The sequence below is a fragment of the Acartia tonsa genome, chromosome 3 (genome assembly GCF_053477335.1).
Source record: "Acartia tonsa isolate MP-2025a chromosome 3, ASM5347733v1, whole genome shotgun sequence".
NCBI lineage: Eukaryota > Metazoa > Arthropoda > Copepoda > Calanoida > Acartiidae > Acartia > Acartia tonsa.
In genome coordinates, this window is record NC_137262.1 from 9,031,569 (window position 1) to 9,052,204 (window position 20,636).

The following is a 20,636-nucleotide window of genomic DNA, read 5'->3' on the forward strand; positions in this document are numbered from 1 at the left end:
TGGCTACGCCCCTAGAGGCCTCTAGTGGCACTTTGAATGTTTTTGAAAAAATAATACCTTCCTATGTTGCGTTCAAGTCTCCACGTAAAATTCGATAAATTGTGATTTCTCTTGGGATGGTGGTGGTACCCTCCCCCAAAGTGAGAAGCTACCCTGGTAAGGAGAACCCGATCGGTTCATCTCGGTTTGCGAGATCAGGGTAAAAACAAACAGACAAACACACATCATGTTTATTATAAGGATATATTAAAGTAACAGGTTGTCTATCTGTACCGAAGTATCTCGCTCGCTAACCGCTGGACCGATATGGTTCACCTTAACAGTAAAGCTTCGCATAGGTCCTGGGAAGGTTAATAACTCCCTCCAAAGAGAAATCACCCCTGGAAAAAAACTTCCTTTTTTTACTTTTTCTTTTAGAAACAAAAATTTAAAGTGGTTGTGGGGGGGTTTAAGTCCCCCTTCGCTAGTAATTACAAATAGAATACTTGTAAAAATATTTTCTACACAGAATTCGCAATAATGATGACGATGGTGCCAGTGACATGTGGTTCATTGAGGCGGACTATAGGGAGGAGAAATATCTTCACATCAATTCTAACTCAAACAAATTCTCTTCATTTAATATTGACAGGTATTAGAGAAAATATTAAAAATATCTTTTTATATCCTTGATGTAATCCCAAGAATGTCCAAGTTTTTTTTTGAGGGAGATAAATACCCCAACACCCTCCCCCCCCCCCCTTATCCTGGACGTATAAATATGTTAGCTATATTGATATTGTGCAATAGAAAAAAAAACATGTTTAGTCTCATTGGATTGGGAGTCGTTTAATTAGAAAAATATGGTGGGTGTGATAAATCTATTTTATAAATAGAGCAGTATTTTAAGAAGCGAAGCTACTCCAAAATTTACTTTTTCCGAAACGCTATATGGAAATGTATCTTTTTTGCCTGGTATTTAAGATAGACGGGTATTTTTTTCTGAAGCTTCAAAAAGCATCCAGTATTTTCTATAAAATCATTTTTGATATATGACCACTACACATCTACTCAATAACTCATTTTGACGTTTGTCTATCCATGATTTTTTTGTACATATGAATGTTGTCATCCTTGTTTTGAATTATGTAAAGTTGATCATTTTTTTTTGTGTTCTGGCCAATATGCCATATATGATGTATGACTTTGCTTGATTTCTCATGATTAACCATGCTTTAGAATGCTCGGAGACCGTATGAGGTACGAGTTGAACGGCAAAGAGTTGCTGCAGTCCAAGATAGGATCATCCGGTAACTCTGGAGCCAGCGGCCTGTTCAGCCTGCCCAGCGGATTTGAGGGACAGACAAATTTGAAAATGAAACGTACTGATGATTTCAGCCACAACGAGGTATGTTATGATTGTCTTATTGTTAGTAAAACTAGAAAAATACATTTATTGGGGTATAGTCCCTTTCGTGGCAACGCTGCTGAAGGTTAAATGCGAGAGGATATCGCAATTTAAATTGATGACAATTATTCTCCTGTCATAATATCCACGTATATTCTACATCCATTACTACTAGATAAATTGTGTCCCAAAGTAGCGCAGCTACAGCTAGCTGCAAGAAAAACATAGACGAAATGTAATTAAGAGATATATAAGTTGGAAAGAATTTTAATGTTAGAGGGAGATTTGAAATCTGCATCAAATTTTAAGGATTTTTTATAAAATTCGTTTTTTGTATAATTCTTTATCTAAAAGCGGAAATACAATTTAAGTTAATTAATTTTGACATCTGTTATTGGTGGATTGAAAATTATCTTCGCTCTGATTGGAGAAGCTTAAAGGGAGTGTGAACGTAAAAATTTCTCATCTGATTATCAAATCTTAACATTTACTAAGCACATTTCACTACACTGATCAACAAAAAATGTCCTATTCACAAAAATATCCAGAAATAATGCCTTGATTTTATGGTATTTTGAGAGGGAAAAAGGAAAAAACAGGGAAAATCTGAACGTTTTTGTTTCTTATAATGTTTGTAGGGATATTTAACTTGTCATATATAGTTGAAACAATTTACTTACTGTTAAGGATTTATTTTATGCTATAAAATTGCCAATTCGTTTTTTTATAACGTAGTAATTAGGTAATAAAGACATATTTTAAATTTGTATTATTGACAAAAAAATACCTCACTGTCTACAAAGGGTTGAATCTCATAGGTTATATAAAATAATAATATCCTTTTTTATTGTGTTGAACAATAAATAACCCACTTTGGAGAATTAGTTTACACTTTTATCAGACTGTTTATAAAGAAATATTGCGTCTTTATTATTTACAAATTTGTAATTAAAGGTGGGCGAGAGATGGGCCATTTAAAGTTAATTGGATACTAATAAAAAACCTGTTTCTGGCTTTGTTATTGTATTTGGTTTTCAATAAAAAAATATTGCTTATTTTATCAATTTCTAAGTAACTATACATTGGATTAAAGCAAGGATTATGTTAAAAGTCAGCTTAACTGTTAGGAAAAATCTAGAACTATGTGAAAAAGTTTAATTTTAGCTATAATGGGAGAAAAAAGCAATTTAATGTACATTTTATATAATACGGAAAATTTCTTCCTTTCCCCGTACCTTATAAAAATCGTCGGAAAAAGCCGTTTTTTAAGCAAACAAAAGCGCGTTTTGCTCTATCTGTGAGATATTATGAATGAGATAATGTTGAGATTTGATATTAAGATGAGAAAAATTTACGTTTACAGTCCCTTTAAGTGTCGCACATCATTCAACCAATTAGATCACAGGTAGTTTCCAATCCACCTATCCTATTGGTCAAAATTTATTAACTTAAATTGTATTTCCGCTTTTAGATAAATAATTATACAAAAAACGAATTTTATAAAAAATCCTTAAAATTTGATGCAGATTTATAATCTCCCTTTAACATTAAAATTCCTTCCAACTTATATATCCTAGTAATCATATCAGAAAACCAACCCTTTAAATGTTCACTCTTATTCTTAAATCCTATTAGTCAAGAATAAGGTATATCCAACAAGCAAAATAAATCTAAAATGATATTTAATCAGCAGATGAAAAGGTAGTCTTTATCACGATGTGTTGCCCCATATAATCAACAAAAAGATAATTAAGAATTGGCCCAAACTCATTTTTATTAAATATATTTGTGAAACTTTTAGCTGGCTAAAATAATGAACCTCCCGCTCCCTCCTACTGGATGAACGAACTGGCGAATAAATGGTGTCTATGTAAGCAACCTAAATTGACGACAATTTTCCCCCTGTCATAACATCCATGTATATTCTAAATTCCTTAGTGGGGTAGTGTTAGAAACAACTGTACACCTCTGTAATTAAAATTTGATGACTAATATTTGTGTAGGTCACCCTGGATATGGACATTGGAAAGCCTCTCAAGGGATCTCTGGACTGGGACATCAGAAATCCATCAAGTCATTTACATATCCGCGGAAATATGTCTATGTAAATGTAATACAAAGCTTTACAGTACAGGTTGTTAAAAAAGTGCAACCTTTCTTTAGAAATAAATCAATTTTTCAACCCCTTACTTCAAATTAGAAATTCTTTCAAATTACCTTTAATATATGTGAAATGAAAAATAAATCTAAAATTTTAGAAATATTTCTTTCTTTATTCTGTAGGTAGTTAGATGTATTTCCTTAAGGACTCGTAAACAGTTGGAATAATTTCCTCCATATTTGCTGGATTAATCTGGATTTCAAGGTCTTTCAGCAAATACTCTTAAATTGAATTAATTGCCCATTGTCCCCTCCCTTACTCCATGGGTAAAATATCAGTATTTCCCAATCGCAACCACCTTGTGGTGCAACCTTTCTATTGGGTCATTGAAAATCAACCAATGGTGTCGCTTATATTAAAACAGCCAAGTAGCAGAAAATAATTTAGACGCAGATGAAAATAGTTATTTCTCGTATCGTATTATAAACGGCTTTCCGCGGATATAGAATGTACAATTATAAGATTAAAACTAGTTTTTTTAGCCCCGAGGTGCCGGAGGCACCGGCTAAAAAAACTGGTTTTAATCTTATGATTGTACATTTCTATATTCGTAGAAAACTGGATATAATACGATGCTAGACATAGTTTTTTCGTATCATGAGAACCGGTTCCTATCCACCGGATTCAAATGAATACGAGAAAGGTCTTTAAAAAAGGAAGGGAGGTAGTTGTTTGTATATACATCTATACTATAGTTCTGTTGTACTAACAAAATTTCAAAAATGTTCAAAATTTTAAATAAATAATCTTTGCTTTTCTTGTCATGATTATGCGGTAACTCCTAGTGGGTGAAAATTGAACTTGAAATTTTCAAATTTAATTTTCTCAAAAACTGCTGCATTTTAGATTTTATTGAAAAGTGAAATGAAGTTACCTAAACTAGGGGAATGAAATGCACTATGTCCCTTTTTAGGTTCTGACACAAAAGTCAAAGCACCTTCATTTGAACTGTGACCTATACTAATTATGATTATTTATGTTCGACTGGCCGTTTTTCATCGATTTTTTTTAGGTTGAAAAAAATTACCGAAAATTCCCCCGCTGGTGGGGAATTTTCGGTAACTTTTTTGCGGTCAATTTCGGCAAACTTCTAAAAGTCCTAGGATAACGTCCTTTTAGGACCTGATAGTCCTTTCCATAAGATTTCTACCGGTCTTCATTTGAAAATATTAATATTTACCCTATTTAAAAAAAAAAAAAACGAAAAAATACCAAAATTTCCCCCCCCTTACCCTAGTCCAAAACTTTCGTTGCTTATTTTTATGAACCTGATGTAAGTACTTAACTTCATCTGTTTTAAATTCCTGTTTAAGTTGGACAGATTATTGTGTCTAATTTACTATCTACGGTACTAACTCTATTATTGATGCCTAATCAATGCTCATTTTACTAATGATAAGCAACGCTTTAATAGATGGCACTCTATTGTCATTTAGGGGTTGAAAGTTTTATACGTTTTCGTATAGGTTGGCTTAAAAACGTTGGGTACAAATTGAATCTTTCTGTTCAAGTCTTCAGTATCCAAACTGAAGACAAACAAATAATTTGATATCCAGATAGAATAATTATATTTATCATCATTGGGGATAAACAACATTATACCTATATCAATTTATTTCCTTAGTCTTATCCCGTAAAATGCCATGGTTTAAAAACTTAATTGAGAGCGTACAGACAGTCAGAATTCGGAATTCTATCGCATTGGCCTTTAACATTAATCACATTTTAATTTCTACCAAAAATAAACAAATGAATACTTATTCAAATACTTTATTAATTGCCTAGGCTACACAAAATTATTAATATAATTTTTTAAAAATATAGAAATAAGTCAAAAAGAATACAGCAATCACATGAGGGAAGAACTTATATATTAGCTAGTTTAAAAATATTTACAAATCACATACTTTAGTTTTAAGTGGATTTTTTAGTATACATATTGTATTATATTTGTCCCAAATAATAAAATATTCCATAAAATGTTAATTATCTCTACTCTGGGGTGTATATTCTGCAAATTTGACCCTGCTGAAGGGGGTGGGGAAATAAAAAAATCTGTGGAAGGGGGAAAAAAGGTAAAAATTAAAAGAACTGAAAGCATTTTTCCCCCAATTTTCTCCCATCTTTGGTAAAAAATAGAATATGTTGGAGGGGGGATAATATTAATAAAATAAAGAGTTTTGAAAATATTTTTCCATTTTATCCCCTTCCTTGCTGGAAAAAACTAGGAGGGGGAAAAAATTTAAAATTTTGCAGCAGGGGAAAAAAAATTTATATTGTGCAGAATATACACCCCTGTCTTTACTTCTACGTTTAAGTAAACTGTAGGTTAAATGCAGATAAATACTGATAATTTTGATGATTTAGTTTACAACACTTATTCTTGCAATTCTAGAGCACTTGTGTAACTGTATGTTCTGCCCAGCTTATTGAGTAGGACAATCGTTAGGTGGTCGTTCTTTCTCTAAAATAACTGGATCTCGATCAGTCTTACTCTTTACACCAAGAACCTCCTAAAAAAAATTTGGATAATTAAAAAAACGATAAGAAATTCTGGGTATATTCGCTTTCGTTGCAACGCCTCTTAAGGGGCGTTTCGTCGTATTTTCATATTAGTTTTTATAGGTTAGGGTTAGGCAATTGGCCCCGCAAGGTTGGAGCCTCCCGCAGTGGCTAGAAATAGGGGAAAAGCTATTGTGAAAATACGAATAAACGCCCCTTCACAGGTGTTGCCACAAAAGGGACTATACCCGAAATTTTAAATAATTTTTAAACCGCCGCGCTGTACCAAAGAAAAAAATCATAAAAATCAATTATTACTGTTCATAAGCAAACTCATAAGATCATAACTTTGGTAAACCATGGTAGTGATGCTATATTTGACTGTCAATCATACTGGCATCCAAAGTTTATAACCCTGTTTATCTTATTTGATGGCTTAAAAACTTTGGGTACTTTTATTGAATTTTAATAGGTTGGTATTTAATTCTTGTATAAAGAAAGGGAATTTTTGTTTATCATCATTGGAAAGTACAAATAAGGGGGGGGGGGTTAATGCAACCATCTCGTAATCAATGTATAAATGGCACTTAGAATTCGAATTTCGATCTGAAAGAGGACTATCCACGAACAAGAGCACGTGATTCTAAGTACCTTCCAGCATTGATCCTGAGTATTTTCTTTCAGAATATAATAGGTCACTATTAATAATTAATATATTGACGAGAAAATTTATGTTTCACCACTTCAAGTTGAAGAAAAGTAAAAAAATGTCCATAATTTTTCGTTAAAATTCTATCAAACGTTTTGTTGAGTTCGGGGTGTCTTAAATTGTCCATGTTGTCAAATGATAAAAATTAAGAAAAGTCAAAAGCACGTTTACTATATCTCATATGTAATTTTAAATTGATGCTAATATGGATTAATTTACAATCTATATAACACGAGTATTCGCATATGTATCATCAAATATCCATTTTATTAAAAGAATTAGCTTCATGAAAGTTTTCAAAATCAATTAAAATACCTAAAAAAACATGGTGAAACATAAATTTTCTCGTCAATATATTAATAATATATGGTGACCTATTATTTTCTGAAAGAAAAAACTCAGGGTCAATGCTGGAAGGTACTTAGAATCATGTGCTCTCGTTCATGGATAGTCCTCTTTTGCATGAGTAAACCTTGGTAGGTCCATTTTCCCTAAATCGAACAAAAAGTTAGAAAAGTAGCGGCTAACGGCTGCCGGCTCAGCCGTTTAGCCATTTTTGGGCTTTTTTAGGGCAAAATTGTCGAAAATAACACCAATAAACTTTTTAAAAATTTCTAGTACCAGCTGTTTAACAGCTAAAATCGACTAAAAAAGGCTGGTAGAAGCTATAAAATGCCAAGAGTATCATTTTTAGACCGAATAATGTAAAACTATCATTCAAAAAGTTGATTCCTCCGTAATTAATGATGGATTTGCCCTGAAAATAGCCAAAAAACCGGCTTAACGGCTGAGCCGCCAGCCGTTACTTTTTCCAACTTTTTATTCGATTTAGGGAAAATAGACCTACCAAGGATTACTCATGCAAAATTTCAGATCAAAATTCGAATTCTAAGTGCCATTTATACATTGATTTCGAGATGGTTGCATTAAACCCCCCCCCCCCCTTTATCATCCATTGTCCCTTAAGATCCCTGTGAACTATTTATTTGTACCTGAGCCTTTTCCTTCATTTTCTGGAGTCTAACTTCATCAGCTGTTTGTTTGCCCAGACCAAGGTTGCCCAAACCAGTCTCCAATTCACCTGGAAATAAATTTAGTATCAGGATCAAAGGAAAGGTATTTCCAGTATGGCGTCGAAACCGATTGATATCCGCTGTAGAGGAACCTGTTCTCAGCCATAGTGAAAAATCATGTATAGCATTTTATTACAGACAATTTTCAACGAATATTAAAATCATAAAATTCGCCCACTCGTGGCTAACAAAACTGGTATAAATCTGAACTTTTTCATTTTGATATTAGCGGAAAGCTGTCTATAATACGCTGTGATAAATGGCTATTAACGGCCAAGAGGGGGACATTTATTTAATTAGGATAATTAATCAATTTATCACCGCCAAATAACTCTCTCCTACTTTATTTTTAACTAGCGGCTACGCCCCTAGAGGCCTCTAGGGACACGTAAGTGGTGTTAGTTATGTTTTTAGCTAATTGCAAAAATGTCCGCAGAGCGGTGTTTTTTTTATTTTTGTCGATCTCTCTGTGGAGGGTGGTGGTACCCTCCCCAAAAATAGTTATAAAGCTTCCCGGGACATATGATAAGCTACCCTGCTAAGGAGAATCCGATCGGTTCAGCAGTTAATGAGATCCTTCGGTACAAACATACAAACAAACATCCTGTTACTTTTTTTATAAGGATTGAGCCTAAGTAATGATAAAATACCTAATACTCTGTCAGAATCTGTTCTTGCACCCAGCGGCTTTGGTTTGCTACTGGCGGCTGTGGCAACATTTTCTTGGGAAGCATCACTTGGTTTCTGGTTCTCTTTGTCCGCATAGGGCTTGCGATACCGGATCTTGTGATGGTCCAACACCTCTTCATACCTATTAAAAAATATAACATTAACAATACATATGGATTCAGGGGTAAAAATTCTGCAAATTGACCCTGCTGAGGGGGGGATTTCAAAAATATGTTGTTAAAAACTGAAAAATTAAGAGGAATGAAAACATTTTTTCCATTTTTCACTCATCATTGGTGAAATAAAAACTAAAATAATGTGTGGGAGGGGGGATAAAATAAATAAAACAAAGAGTTTTGGAATTTTTAAAAATTCTACCTTACCTTGCTTGAAATAAAACATGAGGGAAAAAATAAAAAAAATTGCAGCAGGGGAAAAAAATAAATCTTGTGCAGAATATACACCCCTGTATAAATTAAAAGAAATATAAAAGATATCGATATCCGGGGGTGTAATAGGGGTGTTTTCCACTCCCCCTCAAAATTTTAAAAATAAATTATAAATACCCCTCATGCCTTTGAAACCCCTTAAATGATTAACAAATAAAGAGGAACATAAAATTTAAGCACCTCGAGGCTAACGGCGAAGCAATATGATAAAAACATAGGTAGTATTTTACATGATTAACTAATAAAGAGGAACATAAAATTAAAGCACCTCGAGGCTAACGGCGAAGCAACAAGATAAAACTTAGTATTTTACATGATTAACAAATAAAGAGGAACTAAAAATTACCATTTAGCATGAGATTTCCAATCATTGCCTCTCTTTCTATAGAACTCAGTCGCTTCTTTCTCTTTCTTCATTTCTTTCTCCAAGCGACTGAAATAAAACTTATAGAAATGAAAAAAATCTTAATTCACATAAAAAAATTAATGCAACCATCATATATTTTTTTATGTGGTGTCTTTCTGTCTGTCTGCAGTACAATAACATATCGTCAAGGTATATTGTAAGAAATTGCCCCTATAAACAATAGAAATTTTCCGAATACTAGCTTATAGAGGGGAACTACAGGGTAGAGGGTTCCGTAATCGTATATCGACTCTCAATTGACTTTAAAAAAAAAAAAATTTTTGGGGGGGGGGGGCTGAGATGGGTCTTATTTTCCTGGGGTGATTTCTCCTGTGAGGGTGGAGGTGCCCTCACTGAAATAGTTACAAACTTCCCTGAACCTAAAAGAAGCTTCACTGTGAAGGAGATCTTATTGGTACAGCGGTCGATATCTTCAGCTACACGAAACCTCCTGGTACTTTTATATCAGGATGATATTGCGCTCATACACATATTTACAGAATTACTTTTGTTACTTTTCAGGGAAGGAAGGGACTTTGGTCTGATTATTAAGTCCCCAAAGTTTTATAATAATATTTTCTTATTTGTTGGCTTAACAACTTTGAGATCTTTAATTGAATTTTGATTGGTTGGGTCATTTAGTTCAATGTACAAATGTTTCAATCACTAATTGTAATCTACAGAAGGGGTAATTGTATGTATCATCATTAGGGATGAACAGTAAGTTTTCGGCCATTGTCTTATCCCTTTAGATCCCTGTTTACTTATACATTTATCATAAGACAACAAAGCTTTATAGAACACAGGTTGAATGTTAATAATATATATCTTACACTGTCTTGTGTTCTAACTCATACAATCTGACTTCTTTAATTAATCCAGATCCGCTACCCCACTCTGGGCTGGCACTAAAATAAACAAATATCTATTACATATCCAATTACTATCAGTTTTAGCATTCATAGCAGTAATGCATTAAAGCTTTTAATGCCTAAAGAAATAAATTACGTATTTAAACCATTAGGTAACCTTGGGATTAATTTTTGGGCGATGGGTTATAGGTGTTTTATTACATAGTGCATTAAAACTCATTTTTTATTGAAAGTAAGGGGAAGTTTTTTTTCTATGCCTAACCCCTAGGTGCCAAACCCTACGTGGCAACCCAGTACCCAAAATAATCCAACCTAACCTCAAGTAATGTTACTGTACATACGAAACACAAAAGCAGTGCTCACAAAGGTAATTTTTGAGAAAGTACAAGACAACAATCAATAATCAAAGCAATAATGCCAAGTTTCACCCCTTTCAATTTTCATATCTAACAAAAGAAAGTTTTTTTAATCGCATCTTTAAGAATATTATCTTATCAAAAAAAAAGAAACTTGCCAGTCAGCCGTGGACGTGTTGGTTGACCTGGATACACTGGACCTGGCCACCCTGGACACAGGATTTGCTGGAGCTTTGAAGCTGTCCTCCATCCTGTCAGATTCCAGGTGACGGATTCTGGTGTTCAGCTTGTTAACTCGCTCCTTCTCATATTCTAACTCATCCTGTGGAGAGAGATTAGTTATTTCTCGCATCGTATTATAATAGTTATTTCTCGCATCGTATTATAAACGGCTTTCCGCGGATATAGAATGTACAATTATAAGATTAAAACTAGTTTTTTTAGCCCCGTGGTGCCGAAGGCACCGGCTAAAAAAACTAGTTTTAATCTTATGATTGTACATTTCTATATTCGTAGAAAACTGGATATAAAACGATGCTAGACATAGTTTTTTCGTATTCATGAGAACCGGTTCCTATCCACCGGATTCGAATGAATACGAGAAAAATATTTATAGACATAAGCAAGTAAATAATCAAAATAATTGCAAAACATGAGGATTCAAATATTAAAATTCTTTTTAAAATCTTTGGGTACTTTTACTGAATATTGATTGAATAGTTCAAAACTAATAATTTTAATCTACAAAAGGGGTATTCTTGTTTTATCATTATTGGATGAATATTTGTTTAAGAGTTCATTGTCTAATCCCTAAATATTGCTAAGTAGTGGTTATATTTCCTGCTTACCTGGAGTCTTTTCTTGGCTTTCTGGAAGTTTATTTCACCTTTGTGCAAATCAACCTAAAATAAATTTATGAGCTTTATTAAGCCATGTATGAATTTATGGGGTAGTAGGGTTGGGTTGGGGGATGGTAAAGAGTCGCAGGACTGGGATTTTTGGCGCCATAGAAGTTGCTTTTTTCTTTGTGTTGTTAGGTTGGGATAAAAAAAGAGGCTCATAGACTGAGACATCTCCCCAATTATATTTCAATTATGTTTCATGTTTTAAGCTGAAATAGTCGATTAGGTCTAAGAGGTTATCCTATGCCAAATTCGTGACATAACATAAACATTAAAAATTTGGAGGGAGGTGGTACTCTACCAGGACCTATGAGAAGATTCATTGTAAAGGAGAAACATATCGGTTCAGAGCGGTTAGCGAGCACACACAGACAGACACAAACATACATCCTTTTACTTTCATATAAAGTTTATTCTTATTTTTGCCTAAGCACATAAATACTAGATAGAAAACATCAGAAACAAGTTTATGTTGTGCCATTCCTTGGAAGGGTATCAATATCATTATCCACGTTACCTTTATTCCAGACAGCTCCCATTCTCTTTCCCTCAATTTTGTTTCCAACTGCTTTTTCTCATCAACCAATGCCTAAATGTAAACAAAATATAATTAGGTATATTATATTAAGACTATCTAATTCCAACTAAAGTAAAGAATTTCAAAATGTATTATGTGAATACGACGTCTAAAAATAATTTTGCAACTTTTAATTCATTTAAATATGAAATTATTATCATTCTTACCAAAAACTTTTGGCCTTGGTTCCTTTAACATTAAAATCATTTCATGAAAGGAAGCTTTGTATTGGTTAGGAGTGGATATAACCCAGGTATAAGGTATGATCAACAAGCATATTAAATCTAAAATATTATTTGGGGGACAGACATAAAGGTCGTCAATTTAAGTATATATGTTGCACCCAACGAATCAACGACAGCTGAAAATCACTTATAGGTTTCGTGTTTTTTTCCCGAATTTATTTCATTGTTGATATAAGCTGGATTTAACCTGCAAAACTGATCAAAATTACCTTAATCTGAGCAGCTGATTTCTCATCAGGGTTAGTATCTAAATCCCTGGGTGATGAAGCGCCTCGTAAAGCTGTGGCTAGTTGGGACTCTAACTCTGCAATTCTGTCCTCATACTCTGAACGCAGTTTTTCTATTTCTTCTGCTCGTTTGGTTAGATCTTCAGTTTTCAGCTGAAATTTTCAACAATTTGACATACAAAAATTAAGGTCACAACTTTTATTTTAAAAAATTAAATTTTTAAGAACAGGTGAATGTGATCCTGACAAACAATTCTAAAGGAAAATTTACCCACAACCCCCTTCTCTTTTTTCTCCCCTTCTTACCCATTCTCCTTCCGTTACGAAAAACAAGTTATCCGCCAGCTTTACCCCAACAAAACATTAAATTTGGCGGCAATTTCAAATTGAATGAATTTGCTGAATAGCAGCCCCTGCGTTTAATAACACATATTTTAACAAGGATGACAACATCCATCAAATTGAAGCTCTAGAGGAAGGACAAACATCCATCTATCTTTTAATAATATTAATAGTATACAAATAAAAAAAACTACCTGCTCTTCCAAGGCAGACAAATTATTGCTGACAGATTCTTTTGTGGCAGATCTTAAAATTGTTTGTTCCCGCTCCTTTGTGCTTAACAATTCTTTATATTCCTCAATCTTTTCTTTCAAGCAATTATTTTCATCTGTGGTTTCCTTGAGTTGTTGCTCGAGTTCATCTTTATTTATATGGTTTTCATCTGTCTCATTCGAGTTAAGTTTTTCTTTCAACTCCTCATTTTCATCCTTTAGATTTGTTATTTGTCTTCGCAAATTAGAAAATTCAGCTTTATCGCTGGAGTCTTTGAGACATTCCCTCAGACTTTCGTTTTCTTCAGATAATTCTCTAATAAGAGTTCTTAAACTTTCATTGTCCTCATTTAAGTCAACAATCTTAGCTTTGGACATTTCTAGATCTTCAACAACAGGATGGATTGATTTGCTGGCAGCTGCTATGGATTGTTCTTTCAGTTCTTCATTTTCTGTAACCATTTTATTTATTAGGAATCTGAGCTCTTCGTTGTCTTCCTTGAGATCAACAAGTTTAGCTTTTGTTTTCTCTAGCTCATCATTGTTTGAAGTATCAACTATAGACGATTCTGATTGTGATATTTTGTTCTTGAGTTCTTCATTTTCTGTTACCATTTTGTTTATTAGGAATCTGAGCTCTTCGTTGTCTTCATTGAGACCAGCAAGTTTAGCTTTTGTTTTCTCCAACTCATCTGAAGTATCTTTAGTAGGCAATTCTGATTGTGTCTTTCTAAGGGAGTCTAACTGATATTCTAAGTCAGCTAGAGTTTCTTTTAACTTCTTATTTTCTTCTTGTTTATCATGCAACAATGCTGAGAGACTTTCACTTGAATCAGATTTATTTTTAATGTCATCTAATTTGGCCTTTAATGTGTCGTTTTCTTCCGTTAGTTCACAAACCATTTGTCTTACATGATCATGATCTTCTTGGAGGTCAACATATTTTGATTTAATTAAATCTAGCTCTTTATTGTTAGAAGAATCATTGGACATAGAGTTCTTTAGCTCCGTTTCTAAAGTGCTTATTCTATCCTCTAATCTATTATTCTTTTCTGAGATTGCATCTTTTTCTTTGGCCACGGTTTCCAGTAAAGACTCATATTGATCTTTTTCCTGGCTAATGTCACCAACGAGCTTTTTAAAGTTTTCAATCTGTTCTGTCATATCAGTTAGAGTGTTTCTTAGAACTTCAGCATTTGCTTTTGTACTTGAAAAGTCTTCTTCAAGCTTAGAAAGAATTTGCTTTACATTATTGTTATCTCCAATCAAAGCTTGATTTTCAGATTGTAATTCTTTATTTTTACTCTCCAAATTAGAGTTGACATCTACTAGACTCACCAAAGAGTTTTTAATTTCAGCTAATTCTCCACAAGCCTCTTCTAAACTTTTAGATTTAATGGACAATTTCTCCTTTTCATCACATGCCGCTGATAATTTTGATCTCAGCTGATTATTTTCCTCAGTAACAGCAGACAGAGCTGCACTCATTTCCTCCAAGTCCGAAGATTCTTCACTTTTAGCACTTGTGTTGTCATTCAACTTCTCTTGAAGAATATCAATGGTTTTCAGCATTGCTTCAAGATTCGCCTCAACTTCTTTCTTCTCATTTTGCATAACTTCCAGGTTAGTTTTTAGAACATTATTGGCATCTTTGAGTTCAACTAGTTTCAGCTGAATATCATCTTTCTCATCAAGACTCACGTTATGGAGGTGATCCAGTTTCTTCTCATTAGAAATAAACTTACCCTGTAATGTTACAAAGTTAGATGCTGCACTACTATCCTTGTCTTGCAAATATTGGCTGACAGATTTAAGTTTCTCGTGTAGAGATAATATTTCTTCATCTTTCCTTACTATTTCCTCTTCTAGATCTGGAATTTGTGTATTGGAAGACAGGGCAACTTTTAGTTTTTCAATGATTGCGTTGGCCTCGGATAATTGAGATTTAAGAAATTCTATTTCATTTGTAGTGCCGGGATCTGTTATTTTCTTTGATAAGGCTTCATTTTCTTGTTTTAACACCATGAGTTCAACCTTAATAATATTATTCGTAGGAAATACCTAGTTCAATTAATTTAATACTAGAGGCTTTGCCCCAAGAGGTGATCAAAAAAAATTAAGGTGAAATTTGTAAAAGGACCAAGGAAATCTTCTGCAAAAAAAAGGACCAAGGAAATCTTCTGCAAAGAAGGACCAAGGAAATCTTCTGCAAAAAAAGGACCAAGGAAATCTTCTGCAAAAAAAAAAAAAAAAAAAAGGGGGGAATTTTTTTGTTTTTTGGGGGGGTTGGGGGTGTCCCACCCCCGAAGAAAATAGCCTAAAACCACCACAGACCCAGTAGGTATATACCCTAAAGAGTAGAATCCAATCGGTTCAGTGGTTACCGAGATCTTAAGCTTCAGACGGACGGACAGACTTCATTCTACTTTGTATTATAGATTTAGATTTCTTCTAAACAAGGATGAAAACATCCATAAGACTTAATATAGAAGATAAGTGAAACGAATATTAATATGTATTTGTAGAGTGTCAGAACTTATTAAGGACATACTTTCATGTTTAGGACTTTATTATAGAGATGCTTCGCAAAATTATTCTACCTTGTATTCCTAGAAATCATTATCCTAAACATTAGATTTATATCATGATAATTTTATCATACAAAAAGTTAAAAATCGGTTTGTTTGAAATGTACCTACGGACTTTCGGATAACGATTATAGAGTTACTACACTATATATTATATATCTTCCCTATCTGTTATAGGAATCATCATGTAAAGTTTGAAATCGATAGGATAATTCTAACATGTTCTAATTAACGAAAAGAGCTATTCTCCATGGACGGACGGACCCTGATTAAAGAAAAGCTTCGCTTAATTAGGTATTTTATTCTTATATCTAATATGAATTCTATGCACACCGCTTAATATAGATAGATAGATAGAAAATGAATCTTCTACGAATATAATAATTACACTAAAATATGAGTTTTACCTTATTTCTATTAAATTCTTCTATATCAAAGTTAATAAGTTGTGTCTGTAATAATTCCAGCTGGTTTTTCATCTCAAGAATCTAAAATAAAATATTTTTATATAGAAACAATGAACACAATTAGTTATGCTTGGGAAATAGACTAACTTCCAAAGGAGGGTCATCTAAAAAAAAACCTATCTTTAAAAATGCCTACTACATATTGATTTAAAAAACCTGTTTTATGTCTAGCAATCAATTAAATTTAAAAATATGTCAGTCTAAGAAGGGTGTTAAATAGGTGTAAAATTCTAAAATTTGGCATGGCAGTTGGTTTAATGGGATATAACGTGAATTTGTAAAAAAAACGCCGCTCCCACCGAATTTTTTGTTCTTTTCGCTTCTTCTCACCAAATTAGACAATTTTTAATCATTTGAGACGAAGTGTCTAGAGCAAATAAAAGGTCAACGTTATTAGAAAATAATAAGTTTGTCTTCGATGATTCAAATTTGTGTAATTCAGCGAGAAAGCAAAGAAAAATTGGCAAAATATACCGGTTTCCGGCGGCAGTGCCGCCTTTTCTACACAGTTCTATATTGTACCATATTAAAGCAACTGCCATGCCAAACTTTAAGGTTCTACTCCTTTTTAAAGTTTAAAACACCAACCTACGCGAAAAAAATGACCCCCTTGATGCCTTTCTTTGATATTTTATAAATTTGGAAGAAGATTTTTTGGTACATATAAAATGATTTTTATATTTTAATATTAAAAATAATATTTAACCTCATTGATATCAATCATCATTTTGCCGCTAAAAGTTTCATTTGCCGCAGCTACAGTCATGTTGGCAGCTGATGACGGTGGACTGTGCGCAGCTGTACAGCTCTCATCCAGCTCACTTCCAGCTGAGGATGTAGATCCTCCCTTGGTAGATGGAGGTGGCGGGGGCAGCATGCTCAAGTCCATGCACAGACGCAGGGTATCATCAAGGTTGCCGAGTGTAGCATTCAGTTGCAGCAGAGTAGCCTCCTATTTAATATAAATGATTTTAAGGGGTCAAGTAAACAAAAAAAGTAAAAATGCAACTACTATTTAGATAAGATATTTCATATGCACACACAACACTAAAAAACCGCTAATAAAGATTTGAATGAAAAGACTAATACTTTTTTGGTGTTAATTTTTTGAATTAAATATTATTGATATTAACAATAAACAATCACTGAATTATTTCATTAAAAGAAAACTAGCGATAGCGCCCACTAGATTCTAAATCTGGGATCTTTGTTATCGAAATGGCAGCGAAGAGCCAAAAAAGGTTAAAACCATCCCATGATTTCAATCTAACAATAACAAGACAAAAAACTTTATTTCTTTATAAATAAAATAGGGTTATACATAGAAAAATTTTCTTCCAAATATTCTATCTCATTACACAAAACTAAATAACTAACCTTCAAAGACTTGCTCTTCTGATTAGCAGCAGCTAGTTCACTCATAAGATCTGATCCACATCCAGTTTGATTCAGAGGAGCGGTGAAGTTTGCCTTGAGAGCACCAATAGTAAAGTCCATTGTACCATCCATGTCATAACAGGATATGTCAGCAATTGATTTTGTACTTTTAGCTACAAAACTCTTTTCAATATGACTTTCATTGACTGTTGTCTTTAATTGCTGAATTTCTTCTTTAATGGCACTAACATCATGATTTAGAGTATCATTTGACTCTTCTTGATATTTGTTCTGGTTTTGTAGTCTGTGCAACATCTCCTTTTGTTCTAGTGCCATTATCTTGTATTCTTCCAATTCTCTTTCTAAATTAGTCATATGTTCATTGTCTGTTGTTTTAGTAGTATTGACTTGGTTAGTGCACTGATCCTCATAACTTCTTAGCAGTTGAATTCTTGCTAATAACTTAGGTTCCGTGTCTATAACATTATCTTCTCCACTTAATAGAGACATAATCTCTTTACTTTTAAACCTCCAGGCGTCTAGTTCTTCTTGAATTTCAACTATTTCTTCTTCCTTTGCTTTTAGCATTTCATTAAAGTCCACATTTGATGCAGTTTTGTTAAGATCTTCTTGATTTCTGTTGTAAGCTTCTTCAATCTGTTGAAGGCGAACAATTTCTGTTTGAGCCTCAGCTAATTCTTCATTTCTTGTCTTTAATCTTTCAGCCAACTCAACACCTTTGGATCTTAGGGAATCATATTCTTCTTGCAGGGATAAATATTTCTCATGGGATTTCTGCAGATTTTCAATTTTTTCCTGTGCCTTGGCAAACTCCTGTTCTTTGGACTTTAATAATTGATATTCATCTTGCAATTCAGAAAGTTCATCAACTGAGGATTTAAGGCAGTCCAACTCTTCTTGAACTTCAGTAAGTTTCTCTTCCTTAGCATTATAAGCAGCTTCTAGATCAGCAAGCTGCCTTAGTTTACCTCTAAGTTGTTCTAATTCAGCATTTACACTTTCATCTGAAGCATTTGCCGTCTTTTTCATATCTGTTATTCTTTCTTGCAAGTGTGCATTAGCCTCTCTGAGGATAGTAAGTTCAGCCTCAGAAGATTCAGCCTTTTCTGATTCATTCCTAACTTCTGTCTCTAGCTCAGATGTTCTTGACTCAAGATCTGTTATTTGCTGCTGTAAGTTCATATTTGCTGCCATCTGTCCATCAAGATTTGTTTTTAATTCACAATTTTGCGTTTCAACAAGTTTAAGTTTTTCGCGTATTTTTGTAGCATCGTCAGCTTTCTGTTTTAGTTCTCTATTGTTGTCTTCAAAAGTTTCTAGTTCAGATTTCAATTTTTCAAGATCAGAAGCAATAGTTTCATATGCCTCTTTTAGGTCAGCATTCTCTTGTGATAATTCAGTTGCTTTCTTTGCAGAAGCTTTTAGACTATCCATTTCTGCTTGAACCTGAGCAAATCTTTGTTCTTTTTCAGCAACTTCAGATGTCAACTTTGAAATATTCTCATTTTGCTCTTTAAGGTCAGCATTTTCAGTTTTAAGCTGTGATAAGTCTTCTTCTAGCTTTCTTAAGCAGTCTCTCATTTCATGGTTCTCCTTTTCAATTTCAACTAATTGGCCACTTCTTGATTTTAGTTTTTCAAGTTCCCTATTAACATCTGTCAAGTGATCAATCTTTCTTTTCAATGCTTTATTTTCAGTCTCCAATTCTTCTCCTTTCACGGAAGCATCTCTCATTGATTCAATATCAGCATTCATTCTATCCATAATCTCTTTCAGCTCATCATTTTCTTTCTGGTAGGTCTTTAATTTATCATTTGATAGTTTAACATTCTCATAGTTGTTCTGTATGTTCACTAGTTTGTTTTTCAACTCAATATTTTCATCTTGCACATTGCAAAGCTTTTCTTGTTCTGTTCTAAGGCGGTTGAGTTCCAGTGTAAGTGAGCTGAGTTCCTCTTTATCTTGATTATTTCCATGCCCAGTGTTGTTGAATACATTTTTGGCAGATTCTTTCAGGGTAACATTTTCGGATTTTAATTTTTCAACCTCATCCTTTAGAGCAATTAAGTCATGACCATCATTATTAGAATTTTTTAATACTTCCTTTAATTCTTCAACTTGACTATTGAGTTGAAGATTAAGATTGTTAACTTTTTCAAGTTCAATCTTAAGATTGTCCATACTCTCGGAAGGAAGGGTAGAGTTTAGACTTTGAGTCTTCATTTTGGTAATTTCTTCACTATGTTTCAAGTGTTGCTGTTCTAATAATTCTTGAATATCCATCAATTCTTTCTCTTTATCAAGTAACTGTTGATCAAACTGTGCCTTGAGCCTGTTGTAATCATTTGTACCTTGGAAAGATTTCAAGTCTTCTACTTCCTTGGAAAGTTTGTCTTGTGCTGTTTTCAACTCATTCTTTTCTTTTTCCAGCTTTAAAGCATTTTCCTGAATTTCCTTATTGCTGTCTTCAATTGATTTGATTTGATCCAATAAGGCTTGTTTATCTGTTTCTTTTTCAGCAATGACTGCTTGAGCTTTAATAAGCTCCTCTTTGACTTCATCTAGGGCTTTTACTTCTTCAGTTTTTCTGGATTCTATATGTGCTTCAGCATTCTCTTTAGCTTGTTGAAGCTCAGCTATTTGTTCATGTAAAGGCTCTAAACTTTCTTTCAACATTTCGAACTCTGCTTTAGTGGATTTTAGATTTTCAATTTCTTCAGATAGACTTTTCTTATCACTATAAAGAAATTATCTTATTTTATAATATTGTATATTTTAAATACCTACAAATTTTTAAAAATATTTGTCTTCTTGAGAACTTCCTATGCTTTTTAAGAAGAAATAATAACAGATACTAAAGGTACTTTCATGTTAAGAGATGAAAACCTACAAAAATTTAAAATCCTATGAAAAATTGCCAAGAAATTAACAAAATTATTTTAGAATTGGTGGAAGTTAACTTCTCAAAGAGACATAAAAATTGCAAATAATTTTCATAAAATACGACTGGAAAAATATCTCAGAGAGCAAATAAAATTTTAAAGTTAAAACATTTTTGTGTAACTTTTACACTAATGATTAAAAAATAAGTTAA

The 20,636-nt window shown here is 33.2% G+C and overlaps 2 protein-coding genes across 3 annotated transcripts in view; one reads left to right on the forward strand and one right to left on the reverse strand.

Annotated features, from left to right (window-relative positions):
* Window positions 1-3,648, forward strand: part of LOC145313231 (uncharacterized) — a 128,706-nt gene extending 125,058 nt beyond the window's left edge. For both annotated transcript variants that reach the window (XM_080152536.1, XM_080152535.1), the window contains exons 5-7: window positions 506-631; window positions 1,219-1,387; window positions 3,391-3,648. In XM_080152536.1, the coding sequence (XP_080008662.1) occupies window positions 506-631; window positions 1,219-1,387; window positions 3,391-3,495 (400 nt within the window). In that variant the 3' untranslated portion in view covers window positions 3,496-3,648. The remainder of the gene's footprint in view (window positions 1-505; window positions 632-1,218; window positions 1,388-3,390) is intronic.
* A 1,653-nt stretch (window positions 3,649-5,301) lies between these two features.
* Window positions 5,302-20,636, reverse strand: part of LOC145313233 (uncharacterized) — a 33,337-nt gene continuing 18,002 nt past the window's right edge. Inside the window, exons 21-34 of the mRNA XM_080152538.1 lie at window positions 17,522-20,279; window positions 16,851-17,096; window positions 16,085-16,165; window positions 13,072-15,123; window positions 12,518-12,688; window positions 12,004-12,075; window positions 11,433-11,486; window positions 10,743-10,906; window positions 10,190-10,264; window positions 9,297-9,383; window positions 8,483-8,643; window positions 7,752-7,840; window positions 5,842-6,061; window positions 5,302-5,545 (exon numbers count right to left, since the gene is read on the reverse strand). Of these exons, the coding sequence (XP_080008664.1) occupies window positions 5,975-6,061; window positions 7,752-7,840; window positions 8,483-8,643; window positions 9,297-9,383; window positions 10,190-10,264; window positions 10,743-10,906; window positions 11,433-11,486; window positions 12,004-12,075; window positions 12,518-12,688; window positions 13,072-15,123; window positions 16,085-16,165; window positions 16,851-17,096; window positions 17,522-20,279 (6,097 nt within the window). The 3' untranslated portion in view covers window positions 5,302-5,545; window positions 5,842-5,974. The remainder of the gene's footprint in view (window positions 5,546-5,841; window positions 6,062-7,751; window positions 7,841-8,482; window positions 8,644-9,296; window positions 9,384-10,189; window positions 10,265-10,742; window positions 10,907-11,432; window positions 11,487-12,003; window positions 12,076-12,517; window positions 12,689-13,071; window positions 15,124-16,084; window positions 16,166-16,850; window positions 17,097-17,521; window positions 20,280-20,636) is intronic.